Raw genomic sequence first — 18,636 nt, forward strand, 5'->3', positions numbered from 1 at the left:
GATCCGTTCCTGATCATCTCCAGCCCTAGCACTGCTTCTGGGCTGATGTCCTTCACACAGCTCTGGAGGGGCTCTTCTCCAGCACCCAGCTTTGGGCTGACTCATTGCCAACGAGCCATTCGGGCTCATTATTTAGCAGTGATTGCAGGGCAATGTTACACCCTTTGCAAGACTGTTTTGCCCATTGAATACCTGGCAAAAAAAAAAAAAAAAAAAAAAAGGCAGAAGCATTCCCAGTGGAGGCATTAGAGCCTCTCGCTCACCCCCAGCTCTCCCTGTGCTCCCCATATTACCCCAATTCATAGACAATCTACTAACGACAGAGCAGTTGCAGTGCTTCATCCCCATGTTTGGTGAGTTTTAGGGGATTTCTCTCCCAAGATGTAGCGCATCCTTGCTTTGAGGTTTGGGTCCCACTGACCCTGCAGTGCCCAGCGCAGGCAACCTGGTCCAGACCCGGACCAGTCCTGGACATGAGCTTTGTCCCCATCCCTGCTCCCTCCTGCTCCTGCATGGGGAGTGCCTGCAGGAGGCTGTCCATCTGCCACCAACGCACACAAGCACCCTCGGTTGTTGTTTTTTTAAAGGCTGATCAATGTTTTCTCTGCTTTATAACAAACCCTCTCATTGCAAAATGAAACATAAACACAACTGTAATTTAACCAGCTGTTCCGCGCGCTGGGCCGAGCGGGGCATGGATGCTCCTAATTACACAGCCGGTTCCCACAGCACGTCTGCAAACCCCTTCCCGTGGCCAAGCAGGACCCAGCGGGCCATCTGCCCCCACGCCAAGCGGCCACGTCACGGGAACAGCCCCGAGGGGACCCAGCACCAGGACAGGGAGCCATGCAGGGTCCGAGCCCTGCGCTGCTGCAGCAATTACACAGACATCGCAGTAAGCAAAATTACTGGCGCTCTCCTTAAAATAGCAGATGACGGGCATGTTGCAAAACATGTCTGAGGAACTCGCAGAGTATTGTGGTCAGCAGTAATGATACTTTCTTATTTTTCCTGGTGTAATTTTTTCCCTTTAACTTAGCGATATTGTAATAAAGAGGTGTTTACAGGCGAGGCCCGTCAGTGATTCTTGGCCCAGCCACGGGTTTCCACTGCGGCGTTTGGAGTTACTGGTTGATGCTCTCTGTAGGCTGCACGTGTCCACCAGGACTCGTGCGATCCCTGGCTTTCTTCTGGAGGTTTCCAAAGCAAACCCTGCTCTGTGACTCCGATTCTCACCAGGTGCCTCTTGCTTTCCCCAGTCACCCATTATCACCAGCTCCCCCACCCAGGCATTTCTGCATTGGAAGCATCATTGGGTCACTGGCTCCAATATCACAGCTCCATTCATCTGCCCTTCAGCACTCTGAGACCAGGGCACCAGGCTCCCAACCCTAAATAATGAAGATGTGATTGCAAAGACCTTTTTATGGGTGAATAATATGGGATGGGAAGGAGCAAGACCCCTTTCCTCCATAAAGATCTTCATAAATGAGGCTATAGATATTTTGCAGCACGTGCGTAACATGATGGCACAGGCAGGACTTGTTGTCCATCCACCTCCAGCCTCCCTGCGGGATGGGTGCTGGGGTCTTAGGGCTGCACCTGAATGCTGATGCTATGGTGCAATGAGGATGCTTTAAAAACACCAAAAAGACAATTTTCCTCTAGGCGCCAAGGGCCCGGCTGCCAAAGCTCGTGCTTGATGGGCTTCCTCTGTTTCTTCCTAAAAACCCTGGTGCACATCAGAGGGGGAAGCCCACCTGGGTGTCACAGCACGCAAAGGCAGCTTAGGGAATGCTGCTCTTGCTGCAGTGGTTTGGAAAGCTCTGGATAAACCTGCAGCACTGGAGCAGGGGAAATTTTCAGGCTCTCGAGGTGGTGAAGGCAAGACGGAGATGCTGGGATGCCCAGGAGCCCAGGAGCTGCGGGGCAGCTGCTCTCCACCTGCCAGATTTGTTGTGTAGCCCAAATCCCCATTTCTACATGTGCCTTTCGTTGGGTCCCATGTGGAAAAAAAAATACTGAGTGCGGTTTTGCTTTTTTGCTGGACAGGGTGGCAGACCTTTTCCTTCCTCTTTCAGCCTGCTACCAACCATGAAGAGTGTCAGCTGAGCGCTGCTGGTGCAGACTGGCTTTGTCTGCAAGGGGACATCCTCCCGTGAGCCCCTCTCTTCTGCAAGTCCTACAGCAAGTAACATGAGACCACATCTATTTTTCTGATTAGACCAAATGGTTTCTTTAAAAAAAAAAAAAAAAAAATGAAAGGGCCTAACCAGTTGATGCAAACTGGCCCCAGCATCTGTGACAACCGCGCTGCTTTATGCCAAGGAAGACCTGCCCCAGGGATGTCAGATGTCCCGTGTCCTTCAAGGCAACCTGCGAAGGTGCCAGGCAGGGGCAGACTAACCTGCAGAGCAGCCCTGAAGAGCCAGCAATGCTAATAACAGAGCCTATGTGATTTTCTGGAAAGAAAGGCCCCACGCATACCAAAAAGGGGACAACCCCTGAACACAGGAGATGGGGTGGGCTGCTACAGCATCCTGCACCCCGCAGCCAGCCTGTGCCTGCAGCCCTGGCGTGGTGGGAGGGAGAGCCAGGAGCAGACATTATCCCCGCGCCGGAGGAATGCTTTGCAGTTATGTACCCTTTCACCAAAATAATCCGAGCGCTCGGGTACCGGCCAAACCACAGGAGAATTACAGCCAAGAAAGCCTCTCGCAGTAGTAGGGAAATAGCAAACCCTTTAACTGTTTTTCCAGATCAGCACAATTATAGCTTTAAATCCGCCGAGCAGATTTTTCTCTCTCTTCTCCCTCTGGCCGCGCTCAGACTGGAAACGTCATGTCTGTGCCTGGAGCAGCTGCGGGGAGGGGGGCTCAGGGCTGCCCCCCTGCAGGCACCCTCGGAAGGGAGGGTCACCCCTGGGGTGCTTGCAAGGATGGGCTCCAGCTGAGGGTGGTGGGGAGCTGTGCACAAGGGGGCTCAAGGGGGCCAAACCCTGCACTGAGACTTCACAGCACCCTTTTGCTGCAAAGTGGGGTCAGGACAGCACGAGACAGGAGCTCAAGAGGGAAAGAGCAGCTAGAGAGCTCTCCAGAGCATCCAGTACCCCAACTGGTAGATGCACTCCCTAGCCACCTTGCCAGCAGCATCAGCGAAGCCCTGACTTCAGCCAGCTTGGGAATGCTATATTTATTATTTTTACGGCTTCTGAAGGCCGTTTATTCCCAGGGCTTTCCTTCCACAGCCAGTTCTTCCCAAGCTTCATTTTTTGCATAGCTGAAAACTTTTAATCCACAGATGCAAGCTGGTGCGGGGCAGCAGTCCCGGTGCTCGCTGCGTGGAGCATCACAGCTGCTGCTGTTGGCCCCATGGAGGCACAACCCACCTCCCCCAGGCCCCTTTCCCTCTCCTGCTTCTGTACTGGGGTGTCTGGTGGCAATGGAAAGCTCACGGCAGTGGTTGGCATGTCCTCCTGTGCACGTGTGGGAGGAGGGAACACGTCCTTTTGTCCTTCCTTACGGAGTGACACAGCTCCTGCTCATGGGATGATGGGCAGCAATCAGGAAAAGCAATTGGGAGAGGGGAGATGAAAGATGGAGGGAACTTTTTTCCCTTTTTTTCCACCTGATTTCGGACCTCTAAGAATGTTTTCTCCCTAAATGAGGTGATTCCAGTTTGTGTTTGCCACAAACACCCATGTGCAGCATGAAGCAAGCGCACATGGGGATGGGAGCTTCCATGTTTGAGGGACATGTCCCATGTGCATTTGTGAAAACTCTTTTCATGTTTGAAGACGCACATTTTGCCCAAATAAATCCATCCACAGCAACAAAATGTGCCTGAATTCATGCGATCCATACCTTACCCCCAACATGTCATGAACCAAAGTATGACTCGGGGCAGAGGAACAGCTCCAAGCCAAGTCACCCCTTCAGATCAACGCCACGATCATCTCTGCCCTTACAGTAGCTCCCTCTCCTTCTACCAAAACTCTTGCCAGGCCACTTTACCCCAAGCACAGCAGCACAGAGAGCTCCCATTTCCCCAGGCTTTCACCCAAGATGCCCATTCCTGGGGTCTGGGGATGCTCAAACCCTGTAACACCAAGCACCGCTTGCCCTGCCTGCACCAGGAGCAGCCCGGGGCAGGGCAGCCACTGCCTGACTGCCGCTGTACGAAGCTACGTTGCACGGTAGGATGAGTTTCAGTAGCCTGTTGTCATTTTTTCCATTCACATACTTGGAGAAGGCACTTGGGTTGCACCTCTAGCTTAATGAAAAAGGGAGAGAAAGTGTTGAGAGAAAGGTCTGAAAGCCACTCTCTGCCTGGGAAGACGAGTGAGCAGAGAAAAGCCACCCCACGAATCGATGAGCTTTACGAGCAGTATATATCCAAGCGCCTTTTTTCCCTTGCGGTTTAATAATCTGAATTCTTTCCTCCCAGATTTTCCACTATCAGGGTTGCAGTTACAGCCCCCTTGTGCAAATCATCTGGCTCCTTCCCCGAAAAGTTAGAAAAAGGGAAATAGTCACAACTAAAAATATACCTACAGAATATTATATGTAAGTTTGTGTATACACATATGCAAATATGCCTATACACACACACAGATATATATATATATATATATATACACATTATATATAAAACCTGCTTTGAATCTCTTCTAAAACAATCCGCACTAGCCAAAAGCAGCATTAAAAGACTCAGACTGAAGGATAGGTGCCAAAGTCCTCAGATTCCACATTTGGTATTTGGCAGTCGGGTCTCTGCACGTTGTTATAACCATTGCTCCTATACAAACCACGCTTCTGAGATAACCATTTAGTTTCCCCGAGCTCTTCTGCATTTCAGTGGATTTTGTTGAACTCCTCTGGGACGGTATTGAAGGATGCTCGTCTGCTCTTCTGCCTTTACCAGCAACTGGGGTTTCATCTTAGCATCTCCATTTCTTCTGCCTCCTGCCAGCTCCTGGGGTTGGCTGAGGCTCAGCACAATTATTATCCTGCTCTCTCTGTATGTCCTTGGTTTATACTATAGATTTTTTGTTTGTTCAGTCATTTATCCTTTAACCAGAATGAGTCATGGTGGCTTCATTTTTTAACTGTGTACACATATTTAATAGATGTTTTATACTACATAATTGTATATTCAAATAGATGTTGTACTTATGTATCTACGTACATTCATCCTGTGTAGAAAACATCCTTTTTTTCATGCAGAGGAACCAACAGAAGAGAAAGCTACAGCTGTGTCCTGCCTGATGTTGGAAGGAGAGATGTGAGAAGGGCCAAAATGAGCCAGACCTGGTCTTTGCTCCAGTGTCCTGCTGGGAAAGGAGGCAAAAATCCTCCCTTCCCTGGTCCCCAGGGAAGCAAGCCCTTGACCACCCCATCAGTGATGGTGGCAGCTTGAAGACATGAGAAAAAAAAAAACAAACATAAGAGGCCCCAAATGGCATGGGAATTGCACAGGGTGCAGCCAGGATCATGCCTAAAAGAGCATCTATAGCTACGACTGGACTGAAAATATTAAAAAAAAAAAAAAAAAAAAAAGGGTATTTTCCACCAACCTCCACAGGGTCTCTCCCTCAGAGAGCTCACTTTGGGCAGAAATCTCTGCAGAACAGCAAAACCAGCCCACGCAGGCACTGAACACCCAACAGCTTAGCTACTTCTGCCATCCCTGCCTGGCAGGGAAACCAAATGCCAAGGGGCTGGGGCGAATTGCACAGGATCCCTCAGAAATGCCTTGACCAGGACTCCTGCAAAATAAACTGAGGGATGGGGCAGGCTCGGCCGCATCCATGCCCTGCACCTCCTGCCCAGGGGTGGGCGAGGAGGGTCCTTCCTCGGGAGCAAGGCTCAGCTGCAGTCCCAGGTGCGTTCCCACCACCTGCACCCACAGGTGTCATTTTTGTCATTTGGGGAGCACGGTGGCACATGAGCACCTTGGAGCAAGGCACCTGTATGCCATTCATGTCCAGTTACACTGCTTTCCTCCAAGGGGAGACTTCTGGCATGTTTAGGATGAAATGAGATATGGAAAATGGATATTCTCCAGAAGCAGAGGCAGGGAGGAATGTGATGGCAAAAACACTTGGTTCCTGCTCTTTATCTTCTTCGGAGAATGACAATCTCTGAACAGCCTTTCCTAGGCTTAGCCCTGACCTGGCAGGCACGTCTGCGGAGCCAGAGTCCCTTGCAGGGGCCAGTGCAAATACCACCAATTTTTTGGGGTTTTGGATCCATTCCTGATAGAAAATATTTCACAGCAGAGGTCTGTGCAAATGAAGAGCTCGCGTGCTCTGAAGCATCAGATCAACTGCCCTGGAGAGCACGGTCCCCATCCCACCATCTCACAGACATGCCTGGGCTCTGCTCAGGAGCAGGTGAGGGACGGAGACACCAGGCTGGGCTGAAATTCCCTTAGAAATTAAGTGCAGGGTGCCACCCAGATGTGCTCCAGCATCGCATGGAGGGAGATGAGGATGGAAGACTTCACACCAAGCAAAGCAACATCATCAGTTAACATCAGCCAGGTCTCAAGCAGGGGATGTTGCAAGAATTTGCTTTATTTACTGGAACTACTCGACAGTCATGTTTATGCCGTGCTCCGGTGACTCTGGCCACAAGCAGTTGTGCTGTCAGGCTGCCCAAAATTCTTTAGCCCCCCAAAAAAAGCATTTCTTTGGGTAAATATCCATGTTCTCAAGTGAAGAAAGGGTGGAGGCCTGTGTCCCGTGCCAGATGTTTCTGGCTTCTGCCTTAAGTGTAAGCTGGCCAGTTGGGAAATGGTCCCATAGCACAGGTTCATGGACAGCGAGGATGAAAGGGATCCCAAGAGACCACCCAGTCCCTGCCACAGTCCCAGGCAGGGCCAGCTCTAGGAGAAAGATCCCTGACTGCTGCATGCAAACCTGGTCATGGACCATGGGGATGTCCACCTGCAAGGATGCTCTGGTACCTGGCACAGTCACACTTCTGGGGAGACTCAGCCCAGCTGCAAGCAGCCCCATGCTCCATCTTGAGCTGAAGCAGTGGAAAAGCTCATCACCGCCACGCAGATGTGAGTCTCTGAACTTCAGAGGGGATACTGGGTGCTAAAATACCTGCTCAGGACCCATCTCTGCAATGGGACAGAGGCAGCTTCACGGGCTGCACCCCAGGCAACGCCTCTCCCTTCCCAGCCCATCCCAGAGCACACGCTCCCAGCAGAAAGCTGAACCTGATCCCACCATTCAAAGCTTTATGAATATTAACTCAGGTCTCTGCTGGATGGTGAAAGGAAACAGTGACCTGGAGAGTGGAAACATCAGCACGGATTTAATTGCTAACGGCTCCCCAGGATGCAGCTGGGACCACCGGAGCCCAGACGGCCTCCGCAGCCCCGATGTAGCAGAGGGGCCACAGCATCAGCATCACCCCATTAACTGGATGCACGGTACTGTTTGGGAAAAGCACAAAATCCTTGCAGGAAACTGGGGCTCAGAGCCAGCGGAAAGGCTGACCGCAGCGTGCCTGGGCGGCTGGCCCCGACCTTCCATTAAACAGAAGGGAAGCAGCGAGCGGGGAGGTTTCAGGCCATGCTGACGGCAGCTGGGGAGACCAAGGTTAAAGCCAAACCTCCCTGCTCCTCCTTGCAGTGAAATATCAGCTCAGCTTGAGGACACAGGACAGAGCCCAGCCCCGCACGCCCCACCAGCGCCCACAAAGGTCATGCAAAGGCATAACAGGTCTGAGTTTTGAATTTCAGGGGTATCCATCTGGATTGGTTACATGCTTGCTTGCTGCCTTAAGCCTGGCTGTCATCCACCCGTGAGGCAGACCCTTCAGGTCCGCAGTAATTCAGTTGCAGGGAATTCCATGGGCTTTTGAGCTGCCCCCATCACTGCAGCATCCAGATGTGCTCCTGGCAAGCACCAAGGGTCTCTGCCAACATCTGTGCAGGATCCCCCAGCAGGGATCAGCCCTAGCAAGGAGCAAAACCTGCCAGAAACCCAAAACCCAAGCAAAGCCCATCCGAGTCTCATTTTGCACTCCTGACAGATGCAGGCAGGTCTGAGCACTTCTGCAGACCACGGCTTTGGTGGAAACTATATAAAATGGGATGGCCTCGACCCAAAACCCAGATGGGTTTCCAGCAAACATTGAAGGCTGAGGGACCCCAGGGAACCATGAACCTGCCTGGAGCAAAGCCCCATGCACAGCACCTGCCACAGAGAAGCAGCCGGGCAGTAGCCAGAGCACTGCACCCTCCATACACATACACCCATCAAATACAAAATACACTGTTATCCCCCACATAAAACTCCCCTTTTTGAAAGGAAGAGGGTTTCTATTCTTTGCTTTGTCCAGGCTAGCTTGGCACCAGCATCACCAAGAGCAAACCTCAGTTTCCCTTGGAGCCACAGCACTGCCCACCCCAAACCAGTGGTCCAATGGAGCAGGAGGAGATATTCGGTGTTTTGGCTAGGTTGCTTTAGATTCCCTCCTCTGCAGAGCCTGGCGCAGAGCTCACTTACCATTTCTTCCCCCCGATGTCATGCTGCTGCACCGTGTAGCCAAAATACGCTTCCTTAGAGCCAGCTATGATTTTGGGCCTCTTGGTGTCAATGTTGAAGGTGTCACTGAACCCTGGGGACAGAAAAGAAGGATGCCATCAACCAAGGTGCTGACGTGGTAGGAGAAAACACTTTTTTGCTGTGGTCAGAGACTGAACAGGTCACCCCAAGAGGCTTTGCAGTCTCCAGCCATTGAGATATTCAAACCCCAACTGGACACAGCCCTGGACAACCTGCTCCAGGTCACCCTGCTTGAGCAGGGGCTGGATTAGGTGGTCTTCAGAGGTGCCTCCCAACCTCAAACATCCTGGGAATGCTGCTCCCCTAAAATTGTATAATATACCCCAGGAGGGTCCTACATGAAACAAGGGTTTTACCCCATCACAGCATTCCCACAGCCAGCTACGATGGACAGGAGGCTGCAAGATCCAAAGCACACCAGCCCCACCTCACCTGCAGCACTCCTCTCTCCAGCACTGAGCTTCTAGGGAGTAGCCAGCCCCGGGGCTACAGCTTTAAGCAGGTTCATTTAGGGTTGAGAAGCCACAGCTGTGCAAGCCCTGGAGGGCAGCGCCCTTCCCCAGCCCACCTGCGAAGGGGCCTCACCCTGGCAGGCACCAACGTCCTCCTTGGGGCTGCTGAGCTGGCGCCCACCACTGCTACCAAAGCAAAAGTGTGTTTCTGGTTTATGATAAAGCAAAAAGTATTTTTCCTCTAGGCTGCTGTAAAAGTGAATCAGCTGAAGCCAGGGCTGCCAGGATGGGCATGGGGAGGGGAGAGGAGAGCATCTGCCTCCCTCTGACATCTCCTCAAGCCCTCTGTGATGGGTGATGCTGCTCTGCAGCAATGCTGGGCTCCTCCAGCCGTGGAGCAGCAGCTGCTTGTGGTGGGGATGGCCACCACCATGTCCCCATGCATCCCAGCAGGGACCACGGGCTGGGGGTACATAGGAAACGTGTGGCCACGCCAGATGTGCCTGGTCTGGGGCCCATCACCCAGCCTGGCTGTCCCCATGGGCCACCTCCTGCTGTCCCCAAGGGTTTCGCGGTACCAAAGAGCCAAAGATGGGATTCACTTTTCCTCGACGAGCGAAAGCCGGTGCTGCCAGGGGGTTTGCTAGGGAGAGGCGGCTCTGGAGGGGGATGTCCCTGAAGATGGGTGCTCAGACCCAGACGGGACAATTTTTGGTCTTACTCCTCTCCCCAAGGCTGCTCTGGAGGATGCAGGACAGCGGGAGCAGGATCCCGGGCCACAGCATCCCAGCTCTGGGGATCCCGGTGCTCACAGCCTGCACGGATAAACCTTCAAGAGCAATTTGCTGCCAGGGGGCAAATCCTGGGGTATCGGTCTGGCAGCTCCTCCCTCTGCCAGGAGCCGGACCCAGCGGCAGGGTGTGCAGACAGGGCAGGTCGGGTGAGTCTCCCCAGGACTGGGATGTTCCAGGGCTGCTGGAGATGCCTCTTCGCCCACCCATGGGTGCAGGAGCTGCCCTCAATTGTGCCCACAGCCCCCCTGGGTGCATTCGATGAAGAAATTGGCTGGGGGCAAAGACCACCCCTGGGCAGGGGGGAAGAGCAGTATCTGCGCCGAGTGGCTGATGCACTGCGTTCCCTCCATTACTGGTGGCTGCAAAATGCTGCAGCCACCCACGTCCCATGTCCCGTGGTCCATGTCCCATAGCCAGCGGGTATCAGCCCCGGTCTTTATCCACAGACACATACACTTTGGCTCAGGCTGGCATCACGTTCAAACCCTCCATGGGTGCAAATGCTGCACAGCTTCTACAGGGAGGTGTTTTTACTTTACGATATTATTTTCCCAACAGGTTTGCTTGAGCATGGCCCAGGTCCCAGCAAGGAGCGACTGCATGGGAGACGGTGCTGCAGGGAAGGATATGCAATAGCCAGGATATCCCGGTCTTCGTTCGCCTTTGGGCAGAAAGTAGCTGCGGTTGCAAATAAAAGATCCTGGCGTCCCTAGTAAGGACGGCTTTAAAAGCAGCAGAAGGATCACATTTGGTATTTATAGGGGTATAAAGGGGTTGTCAACAGGAGAGGTTGGGAATGCCGCTTCCCAGGCAGAAAAATTCAGGATGGAAAGTGCTTTTATAGGTAGGAGTGTTAGGGATAAACTTGATTTTTTGCAGTCATAGGAACAAATCTGCAACGTTGGCTCCGTAAACAGAGAACTGCGGAGTCTCACCAAGGAGAGCTGAGGTAAGGAGCTTTAAAATCCTACAAAAAGAAATTCTAGAAAGCAGGGGGGAAAAAAAAGGAGACGGGGTATGAGAGCCAGCATATTTTGTGGTACGTTGACCTTATTTAACGTTACAAAACAAATTAAAACCTCCTCTGAGTTAACCATTACCCAGCGGAGAAACAGAGGCCAGGATCGGCCATCGAGAGAGGTGATGGGCAAAGGTTGGGGCTGTGGGGACGGGGAGCTGGAAGCACCCCTGGGTGTCACATTGCTGCCACCGGCGAGACGGGGTGACACCCTGCACCTGGCTGGAAGAGCGGAGTCTTTTGGGAAGGGGGGTTTGTGTTTCAAGCAAGGTTCCAATTCCAGGTAATGCAGAGGCATCTTCATCACTTGGGTGCAGAGTGAGTGTCAGAGAGCATGTGATGGGTTTTCTTCTGGTTTTTTGCATTCAGCAGAGTTTCTCTGATTTTGCACTGCAGAGCCCCAAGCAGAGGTTTTTGGGGAGCGGGAACGCTGGGACAAGTTGGGGACCCCCATCCCGTGGCTCCTTGCGTTAGGACACCATCGTGCAGCTGTAGCCTCCTGCTAAAGGTGGCCTGGCTGGTCATGAAAAACAACATAAACCCCAAATAAATAGCACGAATTCTTCATGAAGTGCAAAGGGCTCTGAATCGGGGGCAGCAGGGAGAAGTGCTGCAAGGGGTTTGTGCCCGCTCGCCGTGCCGGAGCATCCCGCTCGCAGCAGGTAGCGGGGACCGGGGAAGGCAATGGGGCTGGAAAAGCAAAATGATCTGGAAGAAAGTTTCCAGGCAGAGGATGGCAGAGGGAAGGAATTTCAGCAAGCCGACAGATGTGGGTGCATTCGAGGCAGAAAGAAAAAAAAATAATCGGAGAATATTTAAACTGGCTTAAGCTAATGGGAGCTTTTTGAGAGGTTGTCAAGGAGATTTAGCAACCCTAAGAACCAAGTCTCATTTTCTTGTCAGGAGTGACATCACTGTCATAAATAAGTGACCAAAAGCCACATGTTTTGCTTGCGATGCTGCCAAGGCAGGAAGCCTCAAATACCTCCTTTCCGAACTGGAGCTTCTGTCGAGTCCAAACTTTTGATTCTTGTCAGATCAAATATTGAAAAGAAAAAAACCAAAACACATTTGGGAAACAATACTGGGAATAAAAGGCACCTTTTCTGCCAAAAAGAATAAAAATAAGTCCTCCCTGTAAGGGAAACTTTCGTGAGGGGGATGCTCTCAGGGCCCCAGCACTGTCCTCCTGCCCGTTCCTCTGCCCATGCCTCCTGCCTGCATCCTTCGGGCAGGCAACGGGATTCACCGCCAGCAAAGGGACGCTGGGAAGGTGCCATAACGCAGCCTGGTGGCACTTGCCGTGGTGCCCCAAGGCTGCTTCTGCTGCTGTGAGAGGTTTGGGGCTTTAGCTCGCTACCTTTGCTCCAAACCTTTACGATTTAAGGAGATGCAAGCTGGGCAGTGGAGCTGCCAGAAGAATTTCCTTTTTTTTTTTCCTGTGTTGTGCAAACCCAGCCTGTTGCACTGGCCTCCAGCACTGTCACAGCTCCGGGACAGAGTTTCTGGAGAGAGGCTGAGCCGACATGAGGCAGCAACAGGGTGGGGAGAAACAACTCAAAGGCTGCAGCTGAGTCTGGCCCAGGGGAACCTGTGTCTGGGTCCGCACGGGCTCTTCTGCCAAATTCCCCAGGGCAAAGGCAGTTTGCCCGCTGTCGGGCTGCTGCAGGTCCCCAGGGGCGGCACAGGAGGAGATACAGGATTTGGGGGCACTACAGGCAACCCAAGGAAAGGGGTGTGAATGGGACACGAGAAGAGCACGTGCTGCGCCAGGGTCTTGCTTTCTTGCAGGGACGAGGGAGCTGCTCGCTGGAGGAGCCTGGGAGTGCGTGGCGGGGGGAAAGCTCACATCTGCCAAAAACCTGGAGCATGCTGGGGTCAAGCAGCTCAGTCTGGCACTTTGAAACTCGCCTTGCTATTCTTGCTCCCGCTTCCTCTCTCATCGCTGAAGCCCGTAAAGGAGACGTGACGTCTGTGATGGGGCAGCGGGTCCGTGGACCCTGGCATCACCACTGCAACCCCTGCATCCTCAGCACCCCTGGGGATGCCACTGGCCACCCAGCAGTGGGCTGGGCTCCTGTGACCCCATCCCCACCACCACACAGGCTTTGGTGGCATCAGATGCCCCCTGCAACCCATCTGCCATGCACATTACTTTTTCTTTTCTTAGGATTGGAATATTTGGCTTAACTAGAAAACATATAAGCTTGATACAGGGTATTTGGGGAAAAACTAGCAGGCCCTGAGAAGGAGCAGGGTGGGCCATGTGTCCCTGTCCTATCTTCTAGCTTTAATTCCTATCAAGCGCTCTTTGCTGATTGAGATGGTGAAAGCACCAAATTCCTCTCCAGGTCGCTATCTCAAAGCCAGCGTTTGTCATCAGCTATTAGGAAACAACCCAGGGTTTGGTGGCTGCTGCAGCGGTGGATGGCGAGCCAGGGAATACTGAGGATGAACAGAGGATCAGTCATCGCCGGCTCGTGTGTTGTAACATTCCTGGTTACCCACAAAATCTCTGACAAACAGCCCCAGGGCGTTAGCTACACAAGGACCTTGTGCTTCCATAATTCCAGCTTTCTGGCCCCCCAAAAGTCAGGGAGGAGCTGTTTGATGGCCACATTTTGCAGCCCTAAGGAACGTGTTGATTATTCATTTGCAGCGCATTCATTAGCGATAACGCAACCGGCATCAGGAATAAATAGCGGCAGGTCTCTGACCACCCCTTTCCCAGGGAGACACCAGGAAAGCGATGGGTTGTGGGGACCATGTGGGGAGTCGGCTTCTCAGAGCCCCATGCACCTCGGGGGGTGTTTAATGGACCTTTGCTGGCCAAACTTTGGCCAGTGGATGGACAACGGGTAGGCAGGGAGGTGGGGTCCTACTCAGCCCCACTGCTGGGGCTGTGCAGCCACCCAAAATTAAGTACCCACCATCAAAGCCTGGACTGAAAGGTCCCTTGGAAACCCACCTGGACAATCCCAAACATGCCTCATGGAGCAAGCGCGATGATTTTACCATTTGGTGACCCTTTAGAGAGGGAAGGAGCCGACTACCTTCTCTGAAAAACCAAACCAGCAAAGGAAAACAGAGGCATGGTCTGACACAAGGGAAGTTATCACATCTCAGCGCATCCTCCCCGGATCCTTCTGGAAGTCGCAGCTTCCCTGCCAGCACACGGTGTCAGCGAGCAACCAGGCCACCCGTGGCCACCAAAGGTGTTTATTTGGCTCAGCCATGGCTCAGCACCTCTTGGCCGGGCTCTCCTGCTCTCAGCCCAGACCTATGCCCTGCTTACACCGAAGTCTCAGGGAAGAGGAGCTGGCCTGATCTGATGTTTAGGGACACCTTGGATTGTCCCCAAGACTGGCTGTGCACAGAGGCATGGCGCTGGGGGCGTCCCTGGCCCCGCAAGGTGCCAGCTAGAAGGGGACTGGCTGCTGGGCACCAGCATCGCCTGCTTCCTCCCTGGGCTCTATTGCTGGTGACACGTAATAACCAAGCAAGCGCTGGAGATGCCACGGTGCCTCCGGGCACTCCCAGCCCATGGGACGATGCAAGAGTGGGGACAGAGCCCATGTGCAGGAGGTTCCCCCGGGGCTGCTGGAGAGAGCGGGGAGGGGGGCTTCCTTCGGGCAAAGCACCACCAGAGCTTGGTTTGCATGTGAGGGCACGCATTGGGACAGGCAGTGCTGCCCGCACGGCGAAGGGACCATTCCTGAGGATGCACGTCCCAACCCCGCACCCTCAGCTCAGACCAGGGCCCCGAGGGGTCCCACGCATCGCACAAATTTGCTTTTAGTCTGGATGGCAAAATGTCACCATTAGTCCTTGGCAAAATATATTGACCGGTAGCCACAATGCATCCCATCCTTGTCCAGAGACCACCACGGAGTGCTGGAAGCATTAACCCTTCCTGCCGGCACATGGCTCACGTTCACTGCAGCAGCGCTGCCGTCGCCGGCCACTCCAGGCACAGGCAGAAACCCCTGTGGGCAGAAACACCCGTGGGCAGAAACACTCGCGAGCAGAAACCCTAGCGTGGGGGATTTCTGTTCAGCCCAAGGCGGAGACGCCGACTTGCCACATCCCCTGCCTACGCTCTGCAATAACTGTCACGTATCTACGAGCAGCATCTCTTTAAGGGGAGCTCACCCCACGGACTTGGTCGCCAACGTAAGCACGGCCGGGGATGTGCCACCGTCTCCGTGCTGGAGCAATTGGCCCCAGCAGCTCCACGCAGGCAGCCCCGCGCCCCGCCATGCTTGCTGCCGCCATGCAAGGCACAGACACATGTTCCCTATTAAGCAAAGAAAGGCAGCTCCGCTGCGGCTTGCTTTAAAGGATCAAGCAACAGTGCAATTAGAAAGGGGGAAAAAAAAAAAGAAAAGAAGTAAAAAAATCACCCCGGTGCATTTTTCCATCAGGATGTTTAGAATTGTTTGCAGTGGCAGAAGCGCTGCAGGCTGGCAGGGAGGCGTGAGCCGGTGGCAGCGCTCCTGGTAGCGGGGAAAAGCTCTTTTTCCCCTTTGCAGCGCTGAACGGTCCCAGCCTGGCTGCTCTGAGCCTGGGCTGCGTGCAGGAGGATGCCAGATGTAATTGCAGCAAAAATGACCGCTGCCGGGGAGTCTCTTTCTGCAAGAAGCGAGCCCGAGCGCATCAGCGAGGGGCCAGCAAGAAGCAGAACCCCCCCTCACACCCCAGCCGGTGGCAAGGCTCGTCCCGCCGTGTGGGAGAAGCTGCAGGCTCACCTCCTGAAACCAAAGGCTTGCCTAAAACCTCTCCTAACTCATTTAACCCCAAGCAATTTTCTTTTGCACAGCCCCCTCATGTGCAACAGGACTAATCACATGTGGATCACAAAAGTTAGCTCTAGGTAAAAGGGTCTGGCTTTATTTTGGGGGGACTTTTTTGTCCCCCACCGTCTGATGCTTCAGAAAAATGCTAACTAATCCCGCTCCAACTCTAGCCCAGGCGAGAAGGGGGGCCGGGAGGGCGCCCGCCTGTTCATTCCTGGGAGCCCATCAAAGCCCTCCATCCCTTTCAACTCCCCTTTGCCTGCCTCGAAGGCGCCCGCCTCGCTCCCTCCCTCTTGCTCCCAAGGAGACTTTTCCAACAGCCTTATTAACCTTGGGTTTTCTCCAGCACCTTTTCCAAATAAGCAAAAGTTATTCCCGGTTGCTTTCCCCTTGCCTGGGGAATTGGGGTGGGCGCAGGAGGGGGAACGGGCGCTTACCGGGCAGGAGGCAGAGGGAGCAGGCGAGGAGCATCCCGCTGGGGAGGTCCATGGGAGCGCCGGCTGCCCTGCTCCCCGGCCCCGAGCATCCGCGGGAGGCAGCCAGCCAGACTGGTAGCCTCTCTCGCAGAGCCCTTTGCTTATCCCCAGCCTTTCCCGGCTCCCTGACAGAAGGCGAGCATTGGGAGGGAGTGGGAGGGACAAGCGAAACTTGTAGGAGGTACAGCAGGAGAGGACGGGAGAGGGGACAGCCTTCATGCGGCCGCGGCACCCTTTAGGGATCGGCTTCCCAGCAGGGCCATGCTGGCTGGGAACTTCAATCCCATGGCAGCACCCTGGTCTTCTCCCCACAGCACCTGGCTGGGATCCCCCGGGGACTCCTCACCCTGATGGGGGCTTGGTGACAGAAGGTCTGCATGGGGTCACTGATGGTTTTGGGGTGCCACCTCTGCTTGGATGCCACCTCCAGCCACCTCCACTTGGGTGCCACTTCTGCTCAGGTGCCACCTCTGCTCAGAAGCTGCCACTGCTTAGCTACCACCTCTGCTCAGGTGCCACCTCTGCTTGGGCACTACCTCCACTCAGATGCCACCTAGTCTTGGCTGCTGCATCTGCTCTGATGCCACCTCCAGCTGGGTACCACCTCTGCTCAGGTGCCACCTCTGTTCAGATGCCATCCCCAGGATGGAGGAGAGCCGAGCCGGTGCCCACAGCACCGAGGAGGGTGCTGCGATGCCGCAGGGCACCACGCAGCACTGGGGCACCCGGTCGCACCATTTCGGTTCCCCAGCACCTACACAGGCACGAGTACGTCTCGGCTGGCACGGCCACCCAGGAGAGTCCGGCTGGGAAGCAAACAGCAAAGCACCAGGAGGAAAACTGCTAGTGAGTGTTTTCTTCCCCTCTGCCAGGGCTGTCCTCGGGCACAACGGGATGCTCCCACTGCATAGAGCTCTTGGGCCAGTATCCCCTCAACAGCCACCACTGTCATTTAGGGCCCCATCACCTCTGGGCTGGACTAAGCAGCCCAAAACACCCAAAGTACAGCAACATCCCCAGGGTGGGATTTTCTCCCTCCATCCTCTTCCTCCCCGGGCCGGGGACACCCTGTGGAGGAGGTGCCCAGGAGGCAGCTCCAGCAGGAGCTCAGCTCCAACTGCGGTGAGGCTTTGGGGCTGGGATGCAGCCCTGAGTGCCCGTGGACCAGACCACAGAGCCCAGCTGGGGTGGCTCCACTGGGGAGGCAGGACCAGCCACTGCCTTGCCTCCACTTTTTCCAAGCAGTAAAGATAAATCCAGTCTTTGGTTTGTTTTCAGACAGTAGATGTGACCCTGGAGGTCCTTCCCCACCCGCCCTCCAGCCCTGTTTGCCTACAGAAGCATCTCCAGGTGCAGTTGCTACCTGCAGCGATCAAGCTCGGTGAGACTGACCTTGCAGCCAGGAGAAAAAGCAAAGCCAGAGCAGCCTGCCTGCTGTGGTGCCAGCTCTCCTCCCCTTGAAGCAGAAGAGCAAGCAAAGGTCCTTGATGGGGTTTTTGTCCCTCTTCCCACCCAGCCGAGAGCAAAGATCTTTTGAGATGGCTCCAAACGCTGACAGGTCTGTCTACCGAGTGCCTGTCAGACAGTTTGGGGTCTACAGGAGGGAGATAAGCTCCGCTCGAGACACTCTTGGAGGAAACAGAGTGTCTGGGAGATCCAGTTTCGTTTCATTCTCCCCTCTTCCCTCCTGAAAATATGCGTTTGGGGTCTGCAGGCGGGAGAGGACACATGTCTGGAACGGAGATCAAAGCAGCAGTAGGATCCAAAACGGCGCAGAGATGTGGATGCTCTTTAGCTTGTTTGTACAGTGCTCCTTCCACTAGCAAAACGCTGCTTGACAGGTATTTTCACTTCTTAACTATGTCCCCCAGCTGTTTTTCCCCTATATAACTCTAGAGGAAAAAGCAGAATTTCAGGGGACAGCAACAGCTGAAAGGAACAAAATGCATTTCTGGCTCGGTGAAAGTTAAAAAGCAGGTTTTAGGGAATAAAAGGAAATATTAAAAAGCTTGGGCAGGAAGCACAGATGAGATTTAAAACACAGAGTAAGCAGCACACAGAGGGAGGGATCCCTGAGAAGTGGATGCTCTGAGCAGAAGTCACAGCCTCGCTGCTCCTGCTCCCAGCCTGGGGCCACAGACGGGGCACGTCAGGGGAAATCCCTCGCTGGGAACTAAACTCTCCCATGCAGCTGGAAGCCAAGCCAGTTTTTCATTAAAAAAAAAAAAAAAAATTACGAAAGGCCTATATAATCTTGACATTTGCATCTTGGTTCAGTTTTCAGAGAGGCTGTTTGGAAGCAGATCGCTGGAACCAGCCAGCTTGAAGGGTTATGGAGGAAAGATGGGAAAAATAACACCAGAAGGGTCCTGGGCCTCGTGTTATCTCTCCCTCCCCAAACAGAGCAGGTGGGGTCTCAATCACAGCATGTCAGAAGTTCAAAAACTCCACGGAAAACCGAGCGGCAGCAGCTGCCTCCGGCCTTGAACTCCCTGACCTGAAAACCAGTGGAA

At 53.8% G+C, this 18,636-nt stretch overlaps 1 protein-coding gene across 2 annotated transcripts in view; it reads right to left on the reverse strand.

Moving 5' to 3' along the window:
* ITGA11 (integrin subunit alpha 11) overlaps positions 1 to 16,247 on the reverse strand; it is a 54,284-nt gene extending 38,037 nt beyond the window's left edge. For both annotated transcript variants that reach the window (XM_087743251.1, XM_009470013.2), the window contains exons 1-2: positions 16,085 to 16,247; positions 8,528 to 8,639 (exon numbers count right to left, since the gene is read on the reverse strand). In XM_087743251.1, coding sequence (XP_087599377.1) covers positions 8,528 to 8,639; positions 16,085 to 16,136 — 164 coding nt within the window. In that variant the 5' untranslated portion in view covers positions 16,137 to 16,247. The remainder of the gene's footprint in view (positions 1 to 8,527; positions 8,640 to 16,084) is intronic.
* Positions 16,248 to 18,636: the final 2,389 nt, after the last annotated feature.

Source organism: Nipponia nippon, unplaced genomic scaffold (assembly GCF_047370975.1).
Source record: "Nipponia nippon isolate SJK-2023a ecotype South Korea unplaced genomic scaffold, ASM4737097v1 scaffold_9, whole genome shotgun sequence".
Lineage (NCBI taxonomy): Eukaryota > Metazoa > Chordata > Aves > Pelecaniformes > Threskiornithidae > Nipponia > Nipponia nippon.